We start from the raw sequence: 19,177 nt of genomic DNA, 5'->3' as shown, positions 1-19,177 counted from the left end.
AAAGAAAGGACTCACAAAACTACCATGGGACAGAAGAAACTCTCCATTCTACTCATCCAGGCCAGAAGAATGGATACAATTTTCAAGATATTCTACTCTGCAGAAGCATATGTGGTTTAATTTTGGCAATACAGAGCTCTTTTATACATTATGTGTTAGTAAACTGTTTTATGTTGGTATTTTAAGTCCTATATAAAAGTATTTTAAAAAGCATGAAATTAAGGAGTCAGAGTATTTTGGGTTCAGTACCTATTAGGTAAAAGCAAGCAGCTGACAGAGTTGACTGACTTAATAACAGAATTAATAACAGGTTTGATACAGATTTTCATCTTGTTTCTGCAGTAGCTGGGGAATATGTACATCTAAGTACTTCACAGTTACAGTATAATTATGTGTTTGTTTTACATAGGGGCGAAAACTTCTACCCATTGAACATAGGTGGTGCAGGGTTATAGTTGCTAAAAAGTGTGTGCATATAGACTAGTCTTACATATTAATTGGTATTCATTCTTCTCCTTAAAAGAAAACTTAAAGCCATCTGACCAAGAAATTCTGGGGTCTGACCCACAGTGTTGCACAGAAGGAAAGTGTAGATCTAAACTCTTTAAAGAACTTCATCACTTATTTGGCTCCGTCCTCCAGTGGTTGTACTGTGCCCCTGGTATGTTCAACCTAGGTTGATGGAAGGGCCAAAATTGGCAGCTTTTTGTGGCAGGGAAGGGCACAGCTTGACATTAGGGCTGGGATGCTCATATATGTGCATCTGTTAAGCCTTTCATGACATGGGATAGAGCTAGAATCAGGGAAGGAAATAGAAGTGGGACTAAGGTTAAGGGCTGTCTCTTTATGAGCTACACACGCTAACATAAAACTCAAAGGACAAGTAATTTATTTGATTTTTTAAATCTTACATTTAAAATTTTTAAATTTTAATTCCAGTATAGATAACATACAGTATTACATTAATTTTAGGTATTCAATATAGTAATTCCACAGTTCCATACATTACTCAGTGCTCATCAAGATTGAGTACTCTTACTTCCCTTCACTTATTTCACCCAACCCCCTACTCACCTCCCTTCTAGTAACCATCAGTTTGTTCTCTATAGTGAAGAGTCTGTTTTTAAGTTGGCTTTCTTCCCCTTTCCCCTGCTCTTTGTTCATTTGTTTTGTTTCTTAGATTCCACATATAAGTAGAATCATATGGTATTCGTCTTTCTCCGACTGGCTTGTTTCATTTAGCATTATACTCTCTAACTCCGTTCATGTTGTTGCAAATGGAAAGATTTCATTCTTTCTTAAGGCTGAATAATATTGCATTGTATGTATATACCATATCTATATCCATTTAGCTATTGAGAGACACGGGTTGCTTCTTTAGTTTGACTATTGTAAATAATGTTGCAATAAACATAGGGGTATATATATCTCTTCAAATTAGTGTTTGCATGTTCTTTGGGTGAATTCCCAGTAGTGAAATTACTGGATCGTAGGGTAGTTCTCTTTAATTTTTTGAGGAACCTCCATACTGTTTTCCACAGTGGCTGCACCAGTTTGCATTCCCACCAACAGTACAAAAATGTTCCCCTTTCTCTTCATCCTCACCAACACTTGTTGTTTTTGTGTTTTTTATTTTAGCCATTCTGACAGGTGTGAGATGATATTTCATTTGTATCTCTCCAATGACAAGTGATGTTGAACATCTTTTCATGTGTCTGTTAGTCATTTGTATGTCTTCTTCAGAGAAATGTCTGGTCAAGTCTTCTGCTTATTTGGATTATTTGGGTTTTTTTTGGTGTTGAGATGCATATATTTCTTAAATATATTTTGGATACTAACCCTTTATCAGATAGGTCATTTGCAAATGATTTCTCCTGTTCAGTAAGTTGTCTTTTATTTCTGTTGGTTGTTTCTGTGCAGAAGCTTTTTATTTTGATGTAGTACCAAAAGTTAGTTTTTTCAAAGGCCAAGTGTTTTTGTTTTGTTTTGTTTTTAAGATTTTATTTATTTATTTGACAGAGATCACAAGTAGGCAGAGAGGCAGGCAGAGAGAGAGGGGTAAGCATGCTCGATGCAGGGCTTGATCCCAGGACCTGAGATCATGACCTGAGCTGAAGGCAGAGGCTTTAACCCACTGAGCCACCCAGGGACCCCTAAAGGCCAAGTGTTTTAAATTTGAACCTGACCTTCCATGGTTTTATGAAGGTATCTTTGCAATGTAGACAAAGAGAACATACTTAGAATTTGATCTGATTTAAAGAATGTCTTATCATTTTAACATATTTAGACATCTGATCTGTGAGCCCTCATATTCCCATTCTTATGGAGTACGCCACAATTTAAGAGGCCTTATTTATTTTAATACTTAAAAATTATAGCAAAAAGTTTATGGAACTGTGTAAATGAAAATATAACTGTGTATATGCAATATTTCTGAAGGCTATATTATGATTACAATATAATACTATCTCTGCATCTGCTTATTTTAATATTTTTGTAAAATTCATAGTCTTTTAGATCTTATACCAATATTGAATTGATATTCTTTTTTGATTAGTCAAATTCAATTTTAAAATCTAATTTTAGTTGCTTTCCATATTTTTGGATAAGATGAACTTTAACATTTGATCTCTTTTATCTATTTTGGTAACCAAATAATTCTGACTTTTTTTTTTTAATTAAAGAGAGAAGAAATGCTACTGACCATTGAGTATCACAAATTTAACCAAGAAAATGATGCACCATTTTATTAAGAATCTTTATGGAGTGTCTTTGAGAAGAACCACATTTCTCATTCTCTGTGTATCTTTTGTCATTTCTTCATCCCTTGGTTCAGATAACTTTTTATTCAGTGAATGTATGTTATATTATTCACATTTCTGACCTTTCTTTCCATCAAAAACATTTTCCCCCAAACACACACATTTTTTAAAAAAGATACGAAATGAGCAGAATTTTTTTTGTCACAAGAGGCAATTTTTGACATTTTAGTTAAATCTCATATTTTGGGAGAATTGGTTGTAATGAGCATGGTTAATATTTTTTATTAATATGAAGGGGTGTACTGTGAAGGTGTCAAAATATAATTATTCAAATAAAATTTATTGAGAATATAGTTCCATACTTCTATGTGGGAGAGTAGACCATAATTAATTATATGCATTTCCTGAGAAACAAAATCACTTCTGATTAGAAAATTTTCCAAAATTAGAATAATCCTTGGTTAAGTACCTCAGAGTTTCTCCAATGGGTGAAATCCTTATAATTTTGGATACTGATTTCATTAGTTTATAGATTTTATTATTTGCATCTTGTTTCACTGCTTATATTCTGAATGGTTAGTTTGCCTTTAAAATGAGATATGATAGTGTTGGTTTGCCTTAAACTTAAATGTAAAAGTCAGATAAGACCTATGATCACTAGGATGAAAAACATTAAGATGGATAATTGCATGTATCTTTATGAGATTATTGGATAACTCTTATGTTTATCAAGGGTGTTTTGCAAAATTATATCCACAGTTCCAAAGGAACTTACTGTTTCTCCTGGAAAATATACTATTAAGTTCAAGTTAGAAGCTTATAAACAAAATTTTTAGATGCAGATTATTTTTAAGATTGCATGATAAGATAAATTATTTCTTTGTAGAATTGTACAGTAGATACGGAAAGTGGTTAGCATCGTTACTGTCCTATAGACTGAAGAAAGTAGCTATTCTATTGGAAACTGCTAATTGAAATTCAACTAGTCTTGATTAAGTGACTCTCTATAGCCAATTAAGGTAAGAAACTGCAAACAGGGTGTGTTAAATAATCTTATTATAAATCACTGAAGTATGATATTAAGAAATAAAGTACTTAATCACTATAGAAAATAGTTTATTGTTTCCAGGATACTTAAATAGAAATGAGAAACTATGATGACTGGCATGTTTTCTCAAAAAGGTTATAAAATTACCAGACTTTTTTTTTTAAATCTATTGAAAATTATCACTGTTACTAAACAAATAAAATACAATAACATTCTCAATTTGTAATTTGTAATTAATATTTAGATGTGTAAATACGAACAATACCAGTTTATATCAAGATTCTTGGGATTTTTATTAAATTTGTAAAAAAGGATAAACAGTTTTTCTATGCAAATAAATGGCAGAATGCTCAAAGTCCACATGTAGAAGTGAAGATAATGCAGTGATGCCTTCAGAGTGAAAGCTAAAGTGCTTAAAAAGCTTATAAAGGCTCTATTTTTGTTCTTTCTCTTTTCTGTCCTGTTAGGTAGTGTGTGTCTAGTGCCCATTCATACTGTTCCTAAGATACATCTGTATACTCCTAACTAAGGGTATTTGTACTTACTATTTCCTCTTGGCAAGGTTCACTCTTACCTCCAAGACATCACTTGAACGTCACCACCTCAGTAAGGCGTTTTCTGGCCACCTGATTTAAAATGTCAACCCTCTTCTCCATCTCCTTGCCTTAATTTTCCCCATTGTACTTCCAAGCATATTTTTCAGCTGACTTATTTACAGGTTTTATCGTCTCTCCTCACTTGAAGTAAGCTCCCAAAAAGTAGGGTTCAGCTGGTTTGCTGCTATATTCCTGGTGTCCAGAATAGTGTCTCATAAGTATTTCTTGAATAAATCTATGGCATGTCAGATAGACATGCAAATATTTAATTGAATACTGCTAAATATATGTCACTTTGTGGCAAATTGGATATGGAGGCAGGTGGGTAACCACCGTATGTGTGTCATCAGTCTATTTCTTTAATCATATAGTGGGTGTCATTTTACTTCATACAGTATACCAGGAACTATTTATTTGCTTTACGTATATTAAGTAAATTATGCCTGACAACAACCCTATGAAACATGTACTATTATCAGCTCCATTTTACAATTAAGGAAACAAGAGGTGAAAGTAAGTAGCCCTTGGTCATACAACTAATATTTAGGAAAGCATGGTTCACACCAGGGCAGATGGTATGTCCAGAACCTATACTCTTAACTAGAGGTTTATGGCTAAAATACTTCTGCATTGTTGCTTTGAATACTTTCATTTCTATCCTTTTTATTTATGTTTCTTTGCTCAAACAAAATTTTGGAAGTAATCATATCTGTTTAACCCCCTGTGGTTTTATAATCATTTCAATTTTTTTCTTTTTGCAGTGGGATGCTATCACTGAAATGGATGAACACAATAGGCCCATTCATACGTACCAGGTGTGCAATGTAATGGAACCAAACCAAAACAACTGGCTTCGTACGAACTGGATCTCCCGTGATGCAGCTCAGAAAATTTATGTGGAAATGAAGTTTACATTGAGGGATTGTAACAGCATCCCATGGGTTTTGGGGACTTGCAAAGAAACATTTAATCTGTATTATGTGGAATCAGATGAGTCCCACGGAATTAAATTCAAGCCAAGCCAGTATACAAAGATTGACACAATTGCTGCTGATGAAAGTTTTACCCAGATGGATTTGGGTGATCGTATCCTGAAACTAAACACGGAAATTCGTGAGGTGGGGCCTATAGAAAGGAAAGGATTTTATCTGGCTTTTCAAGACATTGGGGCATGCATTGCCCTGGTCTCAGTCCGTGTATTCTACAAAAAGTGCCCCTTCACTGTTCGAAACTTGGCTATGTTTCCTGACACCATCCCAAGGGTTGATTCTTCTTCTTTGGTTGAAGTAAGGGGCTCTTGTGTGAAGAGTGCAGAAGAGCGTGATACTCCTAAACTATATTGTGGAGCTGATGGAGATTGGCTGGTTCCCCTTGGAAGGTGTATCTGCAGTACAGGATATGAAGAAATCGAAGGTTCTTGTCACGGTAAGAATGAAACACTCAATTTATCATGCATTTAAGTGACATTTTAAACAGGTAAATTTGTTTTACATTTATTTTCAAATAATACATTTTCAAATGCTATTATTGGCAGAATTGATTGTAGAAGAAATTATGGACTATAACATAGTTTATTTTTTTCCTCCCAGAAAGTGTATATGAAAATGTATAATAAATTGTATACCATGACAAGTGTTTCTCCATATTGAGGAAATGGTTAAGCCATATGAATGGCTATAATCACCTAATTTTTTAAAGTAAAACAACATCAATAGCAGGAACAAAAAACAAAAGGGATTCAAAATGGACATTTGCTCAGCTTTCATGTTTGATGACCTATAGAGAATGTGTCATTTAAAGATAGTTTGAAAACAATGATTTCTTTCATGTTTAATTGTGTAATTGAATAGTATCTAGATAAGATGAAGTTATATTTAAATAAGTGAGGAATTCACATATATGTTTCAAAAGCATACGGAATAGTTTATGCAGATGTTATGTGTTTGGTGATTGAATACTGACTGTGTCAGATCTTAATTTTTCTTTTGCTACTATTTTTTTAAAGACTTATTTATTTGAGAGAGTGAGAACGCATGCATGCATGCACATGCACACACACACACACACACACACACACTCATACACACATGTGTGGCAGGGAGGGGCAAAGGAAGAGGGAGAGACAGTTACCATCCTGGATCCTGAGATCACTATCTGAGCGGAAACTGAGAGTTGGACACTTAACAGACTGTGCCATCCAGGTGCCCCTATCTTTTGCTACTAGTAAGTACAATTTCCTGCCATATAACAAATTACTTTTTAGTTGTTGTAATAGTAGTAATTGTGTAATATCTGTCAGGAAATATTAACACAACACAATGCTAATTGGGTTTAGAACCATACCTTTCACATTGTTATGATAATAAAATACCTATAATTTTCAAGATGGAAGATTTGTTTCTTTATATGTGAATCATTTTGTGGGACTTACTAATCAAATAAATTTATACATTTAGAAGTTCAAAACATTTTACATAAAGATATTATACATCAATTGTGTTTGGATTTAGGACTTGTAATCAAAACACAAATATAGAAATAAAATTATGACTTGAGAAATAGGAACACAATACAGATATTTCCTTTTTAATGGTAGGTGGTTTATAAGTTTGTTTTCTGTAGTGCCATATTGAATTTATTGACTTCTTTGTTGCTGCTATATTCAAGTTCTTTAAAAAGGTTAAATAATAAATAAGAAAAATAAGAAAAAATATACTCATATGCACGTAAAGATCATGAAAAATACATGTGAATTTTTAAAGGTTTTATCTATTTATAAAACACTTGGGCTCTTGAATGTGGAAACTTACTCGAGTTTCCAATGATGGTTATGTTTGGTTGTTTAAAAATATTAATATTTGCATAGAATCTGTAGTATAATTTTTATAAAGCATGAACCAGCTTTCCTCCACTATTTAATTGTTAAAAGATCTTTCATTGACGTTTACCAATATAGATAGAATTAAAATTTTTATTCACCCGTAACAAGGATTTAGAATGGAATAGTCAGAAATTATTCTTTGACGGGGCTTTCTAAAATGTTTCTATACACTGGAAAGTAAGCTAAAGAAATATTAGCATAATCAGTAGGATAAAGAGGATAACAAGAGCTGAGGATAAAACATTACACAATGCTAACCATGTAGTTTTACCACATTTGAAATTAGGTCAATGCTGGACAATCATTGATCAATGTATGGCTAAAGAATTTAAAATATGCAAAGAATAATTCTTAGGACTTGTGTGATTAGCTTTTATTAAATATTTATATTTTATGTCATTAATCATAGAATAAGAGGTAGTGACAATTACTGATGGCTAGAGGTTTTTTCTTAATATGTTTACTCTGTGAATTTCATTTTTATTTATATGCCTTAAAATTCTTTCATTTGTTGGGTAAAGATGATTTTGGACAAATGATAATCATTATCAGACTGTATAGAGCTACTGGTAGAGTCATCTATCTTTATGGCTTGTTATCTTTTTAAAATTTATTTGATTGTAGAAACATGAAAGAGTGGGTACAATATAAATGTTCATCATCTCCTTATAGTGGATGGCAGAAATTGGAAGAATTAAGCTTGACTTCTAAATCCATGGCTTATTAGCTTTGAAATCACAGTTTCCTTATCCATAAATAAAGTAGTGGTTCTAATCAACTCATGATAAAGTATATGGAGAACTAATAAAAACACGCGCATCTGCTTGGTTCCAATTTAATACAACAAGTTGCTATTTACAAATGCAGGGGAAGCTGGAGTGGATGTAGAGACCTCATTTTTAGAAAGAGGTATCTTGCACTACCCCTACTTGCCCTACCAGTCTCCATTTGAGAATACTTATTTAAGTGTCTGTTTTTGATGTTTTGCATTGCTTCTTTATTTCCTTTTGATAATTTTTATCAGATTCTATTGCCATCTGTCAACAACTTATTTCACAACAAAATATTTGAATTACATGTAAGCTCAATGGCCAGTTAATTAGAACTTACATGAATAAAATCATAGCTCAAATAGTATATGGTCACATATGTAATGTGAGATATGTGTGTGTGTGTGTGTGTGTGTGTGTGTGTGTGTAATTGGAGAAGGAAAAACAGCACCTCTGTATCATTCCTGTGGTCTGTTTTGTTAGAACACCTAATTTATTTGAGCTATTTATATTTCTGAGTAACTACTTATCTGTTAAGCATTTTGGTAAGTGGTATGTTTTAGTTTTCTATTGTTACTGAGATAAAAGAACGCAAAACTTACTAGCTTAAAACCATCCTATTTTATTATTTCTTAGGGCTCAACTGGGTAGTTCTTTTGTTTTAGGGTAAGCAAAGATCACTAATGCAGCTGAATCCATCTGTGAGGTTGATCAGAGCTAGAATGTCTAAGATGACCACTCCTCTTCCAGAGTTTCATTGTCTATGGTGTCTCATCATTTAAGAATCTAGTCTAATATATTTTACAGTACCGTGGCTGCCTTAAGAGGGAGTTTTTCACATGGCCAAATAAATAGTGACTATATGAGGGGAGATACTCTACAAGTGGATGAATACTAGGAAGTATTTTTATAGAGAGCTGCCAGTGTGACAGTATACCACAGTCCACTCTGGATTCTCATATAATGCCCCTCCTTCATGCACAAAACCCCACATCCTCCCAAACATTTATTCCATTATGGGATCATGTTTCAACAGAAGAGCATCATTAAAAATCAGGTCCAGATGTAAATGAAGCTTCATAGCTCAAGTTCCTCTTGACCTGGACAACTAAGAACTAAAAAGATAAGTTATTGTTCCTCACACACAGTGTACATGGGATAGGGACAGGATAATTGTGAAAGATTCTCCCATTCCTAAGAGCTGGGAACACAGCAATCACTCGTCCACTGTGATTCTGAAATCCAGCTGAAAGTTGTCTGGATCTCTTATCATGAAGGCAGGGAATGTTCTTTAATTGGATCCCAGTTCTACCCTCTGGGATTGGTTCTCTGTGGTTCTTCATTTCATTCTGCGGTTCTCGGGTTTGGCCCTCTGAGTCATCCCATTCCTTCCTTCCTCCCTCTCTTCCTTCCCTTCTATTTATTTATTTTCATCCTCCTTATTTACAGGAACTGTTTGTATGTCTGTTTCACCAGGGCTGCCAGATAAAGGAGGAGTATTTTAAAAACGTGTGCAATTAAGAGTAAGAAATTTATTGATAGGAATGATCATAAGGCACTGAGAACCAAGATCTCCTTAGTAATTAAAGGCAGACACTATTGGTACACCTACAGAGTGCTCTGTTTATTCTCATTTCTGTGAAATAGGAATGTTTTCTTCAGGAGGCTTGCAGTAGATCTGGTTGCTTTAGATCTGGAAAGCCCTAAGAAATGTCTTTATCCTGGGGCACTTGGGTGGCTCAGTTGGTTAAACTTCTGCCTTCTGCTCAGGTCATGATCCCAGGGTTCTGGGATGGAGCCCTGCATTAGGCTCCCTGCTCAGCAGGAAGCCTGCTTCTCCCTCCCTCTCTGTCACTCCCCCTGCTTATGCGCTCTTACTCGCTCTTTCTCTCTCAAATGAATAAACAAAATCTTTAAAAAGATATCTTTATCCACATTTTATAAATATAAATAGGATGCTAAATTACTGAGAACAGAATTTTATTACTCAGAGTCACTCAGTAATTGATACTAGACCAAGAACTAAAGCCTAAATATATTTTCTTTGTGTTTTCCCTCCCTATTCCATTTTTTTTCCCCTGTTCCTCAATTTTCTCTTTTTGTTTCTCTTTCATTTCCTCATTCCAGGCATCCATACCCTTATCTTGAAGATTTAACTTTTCCTGCCTATTCACCAGTTTAGCAGAGCCCTAAGTAATTAATCATTCATTAGGTCCTTTTTGTCCATGTTTGTTTTTTGGAATTTGATGTGAACACAATTAGAACAGTATCTGTACATCTATTCTGAAATTCAGGCTACTGAGAATAATGGAAAAATATATGGACTTATCTGGAACCTTGATGTAGAATATAAGAAATATGAAACATTTAATGAGGTTTTAGGGATTTTGATAATTTACTTTAAATGGATTTGAGAACTCTTGATCTGCTATGTAAGGAAAACAAAATAAGCTGGTTTAAATAGAATTTATCTATATTTACTCATACTATCAATTTGTTAGGAGTAATTTGTATTTCTTTGTATATAAATAATTTATCATTATATTTTATTCTAAAAGTTGTACTACTGAGTCTTAGAACATGTGATTCATTTCTCTATAGTATTGTGAAGGCATATCTAAATACAAATTCTAGAAACCTAAAGGGTGAGGTTCTCTTATTCTTGCTATCAGTCAGCTTTAAATAGACATAAATAGTACATTAAGCAGATATGCTAAAATTTAAAACCAAACACTAATTTAGTTTATTCTGTTATATATAATAAGCATTTTTTTTTCTTGGCTCAAATCTCAATTTATTTTTCATAACTATTTTAATTTTATCTCATAGGTTTATAATTAAAATTATCATATTTGGGCATATTGATGTTAGATTTTATTGTTTTAATTGTCTTAATTTATTCCATGAAGGGTTTGAATTAAAAAAAATGTTGATTCATAAAGCATTAATTTACATCGAATAGTATTTTACTGTATATATCTAAGAATTCTTTAACCATATGGAAGAAAAAATTGGAAACAACATGATAAATGAATGCAATTTTTGTTCAGTTGTGAATTTTGAAGTGACTTGAATTTCTAATAAATTCCTCTTGGATATTAATTTAAAATAAATCTCATTAAGACAAAGTGGCACTTGTACTCAGAGGTAACAGAGTTTGGGTTTTTATATCTGCTGGGAATATATATACACACATATATACATATGTACTGCAAGGATATATTCTTCAAGCCTTTAAGGATCACATGATATAATTTAACAAAATAACACTTGACTGTGGAAAAATAAAAGTTTTGAAATATTGAGGATTTTTAAAAACTCTTCCTCTTTCTTAGGTATATGCTTTTATTTATTTATTTTTCTCTAATGCTGCTTTAAAATTCAGGAGGAAAGGATGGTGGCAGTTCTCAAACCGTTGCGTTATTGTTCACAGAGGTGAATGAGATGTACAGGGCCTTTGGTGACATAGCTATTGATTTGAGCTCCTGAAGAGTGTTGTTATTAAAGGCTTCATGGCTCTGTCCTCTGCTGCAGTTCAGAAACATTTATGCTCTGTGTTTATGGTCTTCTGTCTAATCATGTTATCAGAGATGATTGTGGAAGCAGAGATCATAAAGAAATTTTGAGACACCAAGATTTGCTGGCATTAAATAAAGGGGTTTGAGGATATGATGGAAAGCTAAAAGGTGAGATTGGGATCAGAATAAAAGGGCATACTTACTGGCCCAAATAGTATTTTCACTTTCTAAAGGTACTCAAAACTAAATATAAACTCTTACAATGTAACCTTCAATTCCAAATAAAGCTGCTTTTTCATGAAGCAATTCCCGACTTTCATCCAGGTTGAGAAGAATATGAAATCAAGAAGCTCCAAGGAGTCTAAAAATAGAAGGTATTATTTCCAAGAAAGAGTAAAGTTAAATAATTATATTTTGTTCTTCGTCACAATTTTAAAAATAGGCTAAAACATCAACCGGCTTGAAACAATCTTTTTTGGTACATTATTTTAACCAAATTTTAACTTCAATTTTAGTATCTATTTTACTCTCTCCTGTCTTGAATGCTACAACTTGTATTTCTATAGAGGCTGTCCTTAATTAAGAAAAATACTTTCTTAACACAAATATTTCAAAAAGAAGATAAAATTATTTAGCATCTCTATTCACTATTTAAATGTGGTATGCCATGCCGCCCATTGAAATTGCTACCAGTTTTGAAACTTAATTCTACCTTTTAAAGAAACAAAATTAAGAGATTTATAAAGTCAACACTTAGATACATCAGGATATATTAAGTTTTTATGCTTACTATTTTTTCTAGTTATCTCCTGTTACCTGGGTTTACCATGCTATTTGCTGAAGTATATTTGTTGATAGATCTTTTGATAAGGTACTGTAAGTATTTAAACTCTTTATTTAGTGGATATCTAAAAATATCTTTATTTTAACCTCCTTTTTCAAAGATTGTTTATTTGGGTATGGAAGACTAGGTAGTTGTTATTTTTCCTCAACATTCTGAAAATATTATTTCCCCGTCCATGAGAATCTACTAAAACTATAGTTGCTAATGTTCTTCTCATTTTCATTACTTGTGAGATTATAGGTTTCATACGTTTGGTCTTCAGTTACATTATGATGTAACTGGTATGCCTTTATTTTTTCCTGATTCGCATTTTTTTAAACTAAGAAAGCCTGCGTATGTGTTACATTTTTCTCTATTTCTAGAATACCTATTATATATTTGTTAGAGACTTGGAATACTATCCTCTTTGTGTCTGATTTTTTTAAATACTTTAACATTAGCACTAATGTCCAGGTTATGAATTTTCACTCTGACTACATCTAGTTAAGTTTATTTCATCTATTGAGTTATTTTTATCTTCACTGTTTTTTGCTATTCATTTTTTTTTTCATTTCCTGCTTTAAAAAAAAATTCTGCCTGGTGTATTTTATGATTTTTCTCTTTTATAGATGTTATTTTATTCTCATGGCTCTTAATAACACTATAATTAATTTTTAAATCAATCTGGTCTAAATTAGTTTCCTGATCTTATGCATTGGCTGTATTTTTAAGCATTAGTGTCAATTGTGTATGTATTTTGGAATTGTTACTTATAGTCTGACTTGTTTTCTGTTTCGGTATCTTTTATTTTTTAATTTGGAAGTTTTGTAGTTGCATTAATTCTGCTCCCTGAGGCCTTATATAGAGCAAACTTAAGGGCACTAATAAATTTACCAAAGAATTCATGTTGTTATTCCTTGTTGACAATGATTCAGGGATCCAGGCTTCTTGCATTTAGTAGACCAACCATCTCTTCAGAGTTGTTATCTGTGTTATCTGTGTTACCTGCATCCAGCTCAGAAATTGTAAAAGGAGGGCACCTGGGTGGCTCAGTGGGTTAAGCCGCTGCCTTCGGCTCAGGTCATGATCTCAGGGTCCTGGGATCGAGTCCCGCATCGGGCTCTCTGCTCAGCAGGGAGCCTGCTTCCCTCTCTCTCTCTCTCTCTGCCTGCCTCTCTGTCTACTTGTGATCTCTCTCTGTCAAATAAATAAATAAAATCTTTAAAAAAAAAAAAAAAAAAAGAAATTGTAAAAGGAGATTAGAGAAGGCACATGTGCTTTTTAACCAGCTCATATATGAAGAGACACATCATTTTTCCCACATACCAGCAGTAAGAACTAGTTATATGGTCACAATCAGCTGCAAATAGGGGTAAGATGTTAAATGCTGTCCCTGGCTCAGTAGTAGTCACTTTCCAACAATGATTCTCTGTCATGGAAGAGGAAGTCCCAATTTTTGTAGCTACTTAGTGATCTCTGTAATAGTTTGCATTGCACCCACAAAACATATGTGCTCATCCTCATATATCTGGTGATACAGATTTTTCTCCACCAGGTTCAAATAGGTCTTCTTGTTGACTGGTGAGGCACAGATTGAAAGAAATTCCACCTACCCTAACCTAAAATATACAGTGTTTGAAATAAATAGAAAACTCCCCTTAAGAAAGGAGAATAAACACAGCCATAGCAATAATGGGCAGGCATTGTGCACAACCTCGGAACAGATATGACACTAAATTCATTGAGACACTTACCCATTGTTCTGGATGGCCATTGACTCCACTATCTGTGAGCTTCTTTTACCATCCTGACAACTTCTGAAGTAGTTATTGGTGGCTGAACAGCTCTCATACTTTTATGATAATCTGTTTTGAGAGCTTGAGGACCATTTTATAGCTATAGGCTCCGATTTAGACCAGACTCCCGATTTGTTGGCAATAAAATTTCCTAAAACACAAAGTAGCTTTTTAATCTATTTGTCAATTCCATGTGCCAAAACTACACACAGAAGTCCACACCCAAAGTCCTTTCTTTGACTTAGTTTTCAAGTGTGTCTTATCTATTAATGTATCTATTTGCCTCTTTATTCATGAGCTTCTCTCAACTTAATGGCAACTAAATTGAAGTCATTATAAAATAGGGGTGGATAGATCTTAGACACAGAGCTGACTCTCTTGGTTTAACTAGGATGTCTTAATCTATTTTTGGTACTCACGATGTTCTTTTCTTAGTTTTGTCTCCATTCTAAGAGGCAAGAATCATCTTTTTATAATCCCGAAAACACAATGTTCTATACTCTTCTATTCCTTTTTTTTTTTTTTTTAAGTTTTCAACCCAGCTAGTATTCCTTGAGCTCATCTGTTCCTGGAAGTAGCTGGTTAGATGCATCAAGTTTCATTCAACACAAAGAAATTAGCACTTACCTGCTTTCCAAGTAATTGCAGATATAATTTTACCAAGAAAGTTAGGACTGTATAATGTAGGTTTCTATCAGTCTAGTTTCATATTACAGTTTTACATATCATTTGGCTTCTGACTGTTAAGCTAATACTACATGTTTTAAGTTTTTGTTTTGGGTATATCCCAATTGAAGAAGCTGTATATTTTTAAGAGAATATATATGTATATTTACAAGCTGAAAAGATAAAATTCTAAATTCTAGAACCTTCACATGTAGTTTATTTTTCATTTATATTAGAATCCGAAGTGTTCCTGGTTGTTGACTGCTTTGTAGAATTCTATGGTTTCCACTTGTTGCTTCATTATTACAAATGGCTTTATAGTTATCTGTATCCAATGAGTGGAAGAAGGAGAACATATAGAGTGCATACCTTTTTCTTAAAAGTTTTGGCATAGAAGTGACATAATTTTCCCACATTTGCCACACTTGTAAAAATTATATATTCTATAGAGTAAAAGCTTTTTAGTGTGAGATTTACTATTAAGCTATAATGTCCAGTACATATAATCAGGAATTTTTTATCAACAGATAAGCAGTATGTAAGCTATGTAACAGAGTTACATCAAACCAAATAAAAACTAAGCTAATCATATGAAATTAAACATTACAAGAAAAGTTACTCTGGGGTGGCTCAGTTGGTTAAGCATCTGCCTTGGGCTCAGGTCTTGATCTCAGGTCCTGGGATCAAGTCTGCATAGGCTCCCTCCACAGCAAGGAGTCTACTTCTCCCTCTCCCCCTGCCCCTCCCTCCTGCTTGTACTCCTGCACTCTCTCTCTCAAATAAATAAATAAAATCTTTAAAAAAAAAAAAAAGAAAGAAAAGTTACTTGCATACATCCAAACCCTTTTTTTTTTTCATGGAAAAAAATAGGATTCAACTATTTTAAAGAAGGGGGTGATTATTTCTACATAGCATCCACAAATAGCAGCAGAGAACATTCAGGATAAACCTCCCAGTGAAATTTATGTAGTAGTACATTGAAGACATAATGACAGAATTTTACCAGAGAAGAGAAAGAGCTCACTTTTCATTTTATACAAATACAATATAATAACAAAATATTGTATTTATTAAATCTGTATATAATTCATACTAAATCATATTCCAAGCATCATAAGAACTATAAATAGTAAAATTATAATGCCATACATCTTAAAATTTGAGAATAATTTTATGTTATAAATTTTTTCATTATATATTCATAGCTGGCTTTGGAACTATAGAGGTATGATTGACTGTATTCTCCATATGAACAAAAGTGTAGTAATTTGCATTTTCAGATATTTACATATTTAAGCTCTAGGGAAGTGTATTTCAAAGGACAACATAATTCTAAGAAAAACAAGCATCAAAGGAAAAACCTGATACAGAAAAAAGGAATGGGTGAAACAAAGTAGAAGAAAAAGTTATCCGATATAAATACATCTAATATGTTTACTTTGGTTTAAGATAACTTGTGATCCTTTGTGAGAAAAGCATTCTTGATTTTATTTATAATAATAGTTACTAAAGTTACCTGGGAGTTAGTTATAAATTCAAATACACATTGTGATGACATTAGGGGACATCCTTAACATTTTTGAGTCCTTTGAAATAATGTCTTAGAATTAAATAGATAACTGGTGTTCTCAATTATGTACATAGCCTTGAAGAAGTAATTCTTTTATTTTACTTGTTTTTTTTTCCTTTTTTACATATAATACTATATAGTAGAAAAATTCAGTAATAGATATAGCTTCCCATAGTGATTCTGTATGAACAATAAACTTTGATAACCAGTTATTATTTTCAGTCTGAGCTTGAGACAAACTATCTGTTTTCAGAATGAGTTCCAATAGATAAGGAATATAGTATTTAGTCTCAGTTTTACAGAGAACTGTAGAGTGGTGATAAATTTAAAGGGATGAAGATTTCCAATTGCCAGTTGCTATATACAAGGACTATCACCATATAAAGAAGCATGCAGTACCAAATTGATGGGAACTCTGGGAGTATAAAAACAAGCTCTGCTTTATCTTCAACAGTGGACAAGGAGAAAGCAATATTTATTCCTATTATTTGACAGCATCAAAGTGACTGCTATAAAAAGTCATGAAAACCTCTTGAAAGATTCAAACTGTTTCTTTGGACAGAGATAAACAAACATTGTTTTGGATAGAATTCTTTAAATAGAATCACTGTATTTTTTTTTTGTCTTTTTATTAAAATGACTAATACCCTAATTTCTTTGTTTTATTTCTATTCCTGTTTTAAAGGTTAGCTACAATTCAGGTTGGGTTATTTTTAACCATACCACAGTGAAAAAGCTTATAGTATTTAGCTCTATGTTAACCAATTAAATATTTTTAATAAAATTAATTATAAATATTTTAATCGGTATAACTTTGAAATGGCAATGACTTTGGATTATGTGAGAGCTTTCCTAGAGATTTTTTTGTTAATTTACTAATTGCATTATGACCAAGAGCGTACTCTTCTTAAAGCTTAATTATGTGTGGCTATATTTATAAGTAATTACAGATTGCTTAATGTGAACAGATTTGCTATGCATATGAAATACTGTATTTAATTGTGTACTTTCCAAAAGTATTCTGTAAATAGCATACATTAATTAGGTAATATTTTTATTCATGATGGTTGCTAAATTTTTTAAAAGTTCTTTGGCTTCTATTGAGGTAACTGTAAAATTCTTTATAAACCTATTTATGAGATATAATAATATAGCTCCTTAGAAGACCCACCTTTGATTCAATAATGTTATGTAGTCTTGATGCATTATTACTTTAATGTTGAGTTGTACATTCTTCTTAAATTTTTAAAACATTGGCAAAAGGATATTCTGTCTAATCAATGAAGTACAAATGTGTTTTGAGTGATGTAAAGAACAGAACAATTCTTGGATGAGAAACTGTGTTCCTGGATGAGAAACTTAAATATTTGGAAGGTATAAATGTTAATTTAGAATTACTAACAAACCACACTGAGAATTCTTATTGTTTTAGTCACTTTGAACTCATAGAAAGAGTTATAAATTTTATATGAAATAACAAATGGAATGACACATGGTTTATTTGAAAAGAACAGTAAAGGTGAGCAAGAACCCCGGCAGATATTAAAATCTATTCAAGGGAAAGTATTTAAAATATGTAGTATTAACTCCCAAAGAAAAATATTTGTCAGTGGTACCAGGTAGAAAGGGAAAAAAATAGACTAAATTACATGAAATAGTTCAATCTGTGGTAAAATAGAATTCATTAATGGGGAAAATAGATGGGTTATTTAATACAGTGATTCTTACTTAATAGGGGTTGAGATTGGGGAGTGTAGAGCAATAATGATTTAGGTGTAGGGCACACATTACTACTTCTTACTAAGTCCCGGAATAGTTACCTTAACTGTTGAGGTAATCTATCTTTAGAATGTGCATAATTAACCTCCACTGTACCTTAGTTTAGGAAATCTATGGGAATAGCAGTCCCACAGAGAATTTCTTGTTGCAATAAAATGAAACCTAAGGCAAAGTTACAACTAGAAGATGCTAATTTGTAAGATACAAATTAGAATTTTCATAGAAATTCACAATTGTGATGAAACAATTTTTGGAGGATTTTAAAAAAGGCAAAGAGAAACATTACTAAAGTATGAAAGGTTGAGACTGTACAGCCAAAATTGTTTTTTTCATTTGTTTTTTAAGAAGGCATCATCTAGGTATTAAACATGAAATTTGGCCAATCAAAGGAAAATCTTAGATTATTTTGATATTGTTAAAGAAAAAATATCAGACACTTATTAAGTAACTATAAGGCAGACTTTATTAAGGGGGACTACTATAAAGGAGTTTTGCAGTAGAGGAGAGGAATTGAGCTCAAATACGAATTAAACAAAGAAAAGTGGAAATTTATAGCCAAGTAATAGTGTTGGGGGTCAGTGGATGGAAAATTACTAAGAGGAAATATCCAAGGTAAGGGATGATTCCAGCTGAACTGATATGTAGGATTCTTGCTAATGCAGACTAGCATGATGAGGTATCATAAGGAGATAAGGAAATGGCCAAATATTGAGGTTAAAGAATTCTCTCTAAACTTAAGACTTCTTGCTAAAACTAGACTGTGTGAACAGAAACAAAGCCCATAGTTGGGTCTAATTAAGCAGAGGTCTTAAAGGAGCCTGACTAAAAGTCTGGTCAACTGAGACTCTGTCAGTATCATGCAATACCCTGTAGCAGGAGTTGGCAAACTATAGCCTGCTTGCCATCCCAACCCAATTTTGTAAATAAAGTTTTTTGGAGAACAGCCAAGACTGTTCATTTATATTGTC

The 19,177-nt window shown here is 32.8% G+C and overlaps 1 protein-coding gene across 2 annotated transcripts in view; it reads left to right on the top strand.

Moving 5' to 3' along the window:
- LOC111148333 (EPH receptor A6) overlaps window positions 1-19,177 on the top strand; it is an 874,015-nt gene that overhangs the window by 170,062 nt on the left and 684,776 nt on the right. For both annotated transcript variants that reach the window (XM_022504851.1, XM_022504843.1), the window contains exon 3: window positions 5,168-5,831. In XM_022504851.1, coding sequence (XP_022360559.1) covers window positions 5,168-5,831 — 664 coding nt within the window. The remainder of the gene's footprint in view (window positions 1-5,167; window positions 5,832-19,177) is intronic.

Source organism: Enhydra lutris, unplaced genomic scaffold (assembly GCF_002288905.1).
Source record: "Enhydra lutris kenyoni isolate GAN:26980312 unplaced genomic scaffold, ASM228890v2 scaffoldscaffold2, whole genome shotgun sequence".
Lineage (NCBI taxonomy): Eukaryota > Metazoa > Chordata > Mammalia > Carnivora > Mustelidae > Enhydra > Enhydra lutris.
Note: the sequence above shows the minus strand (reverse complement) of the source record. Positions and strands in the feature narration are given on the sequence as shown.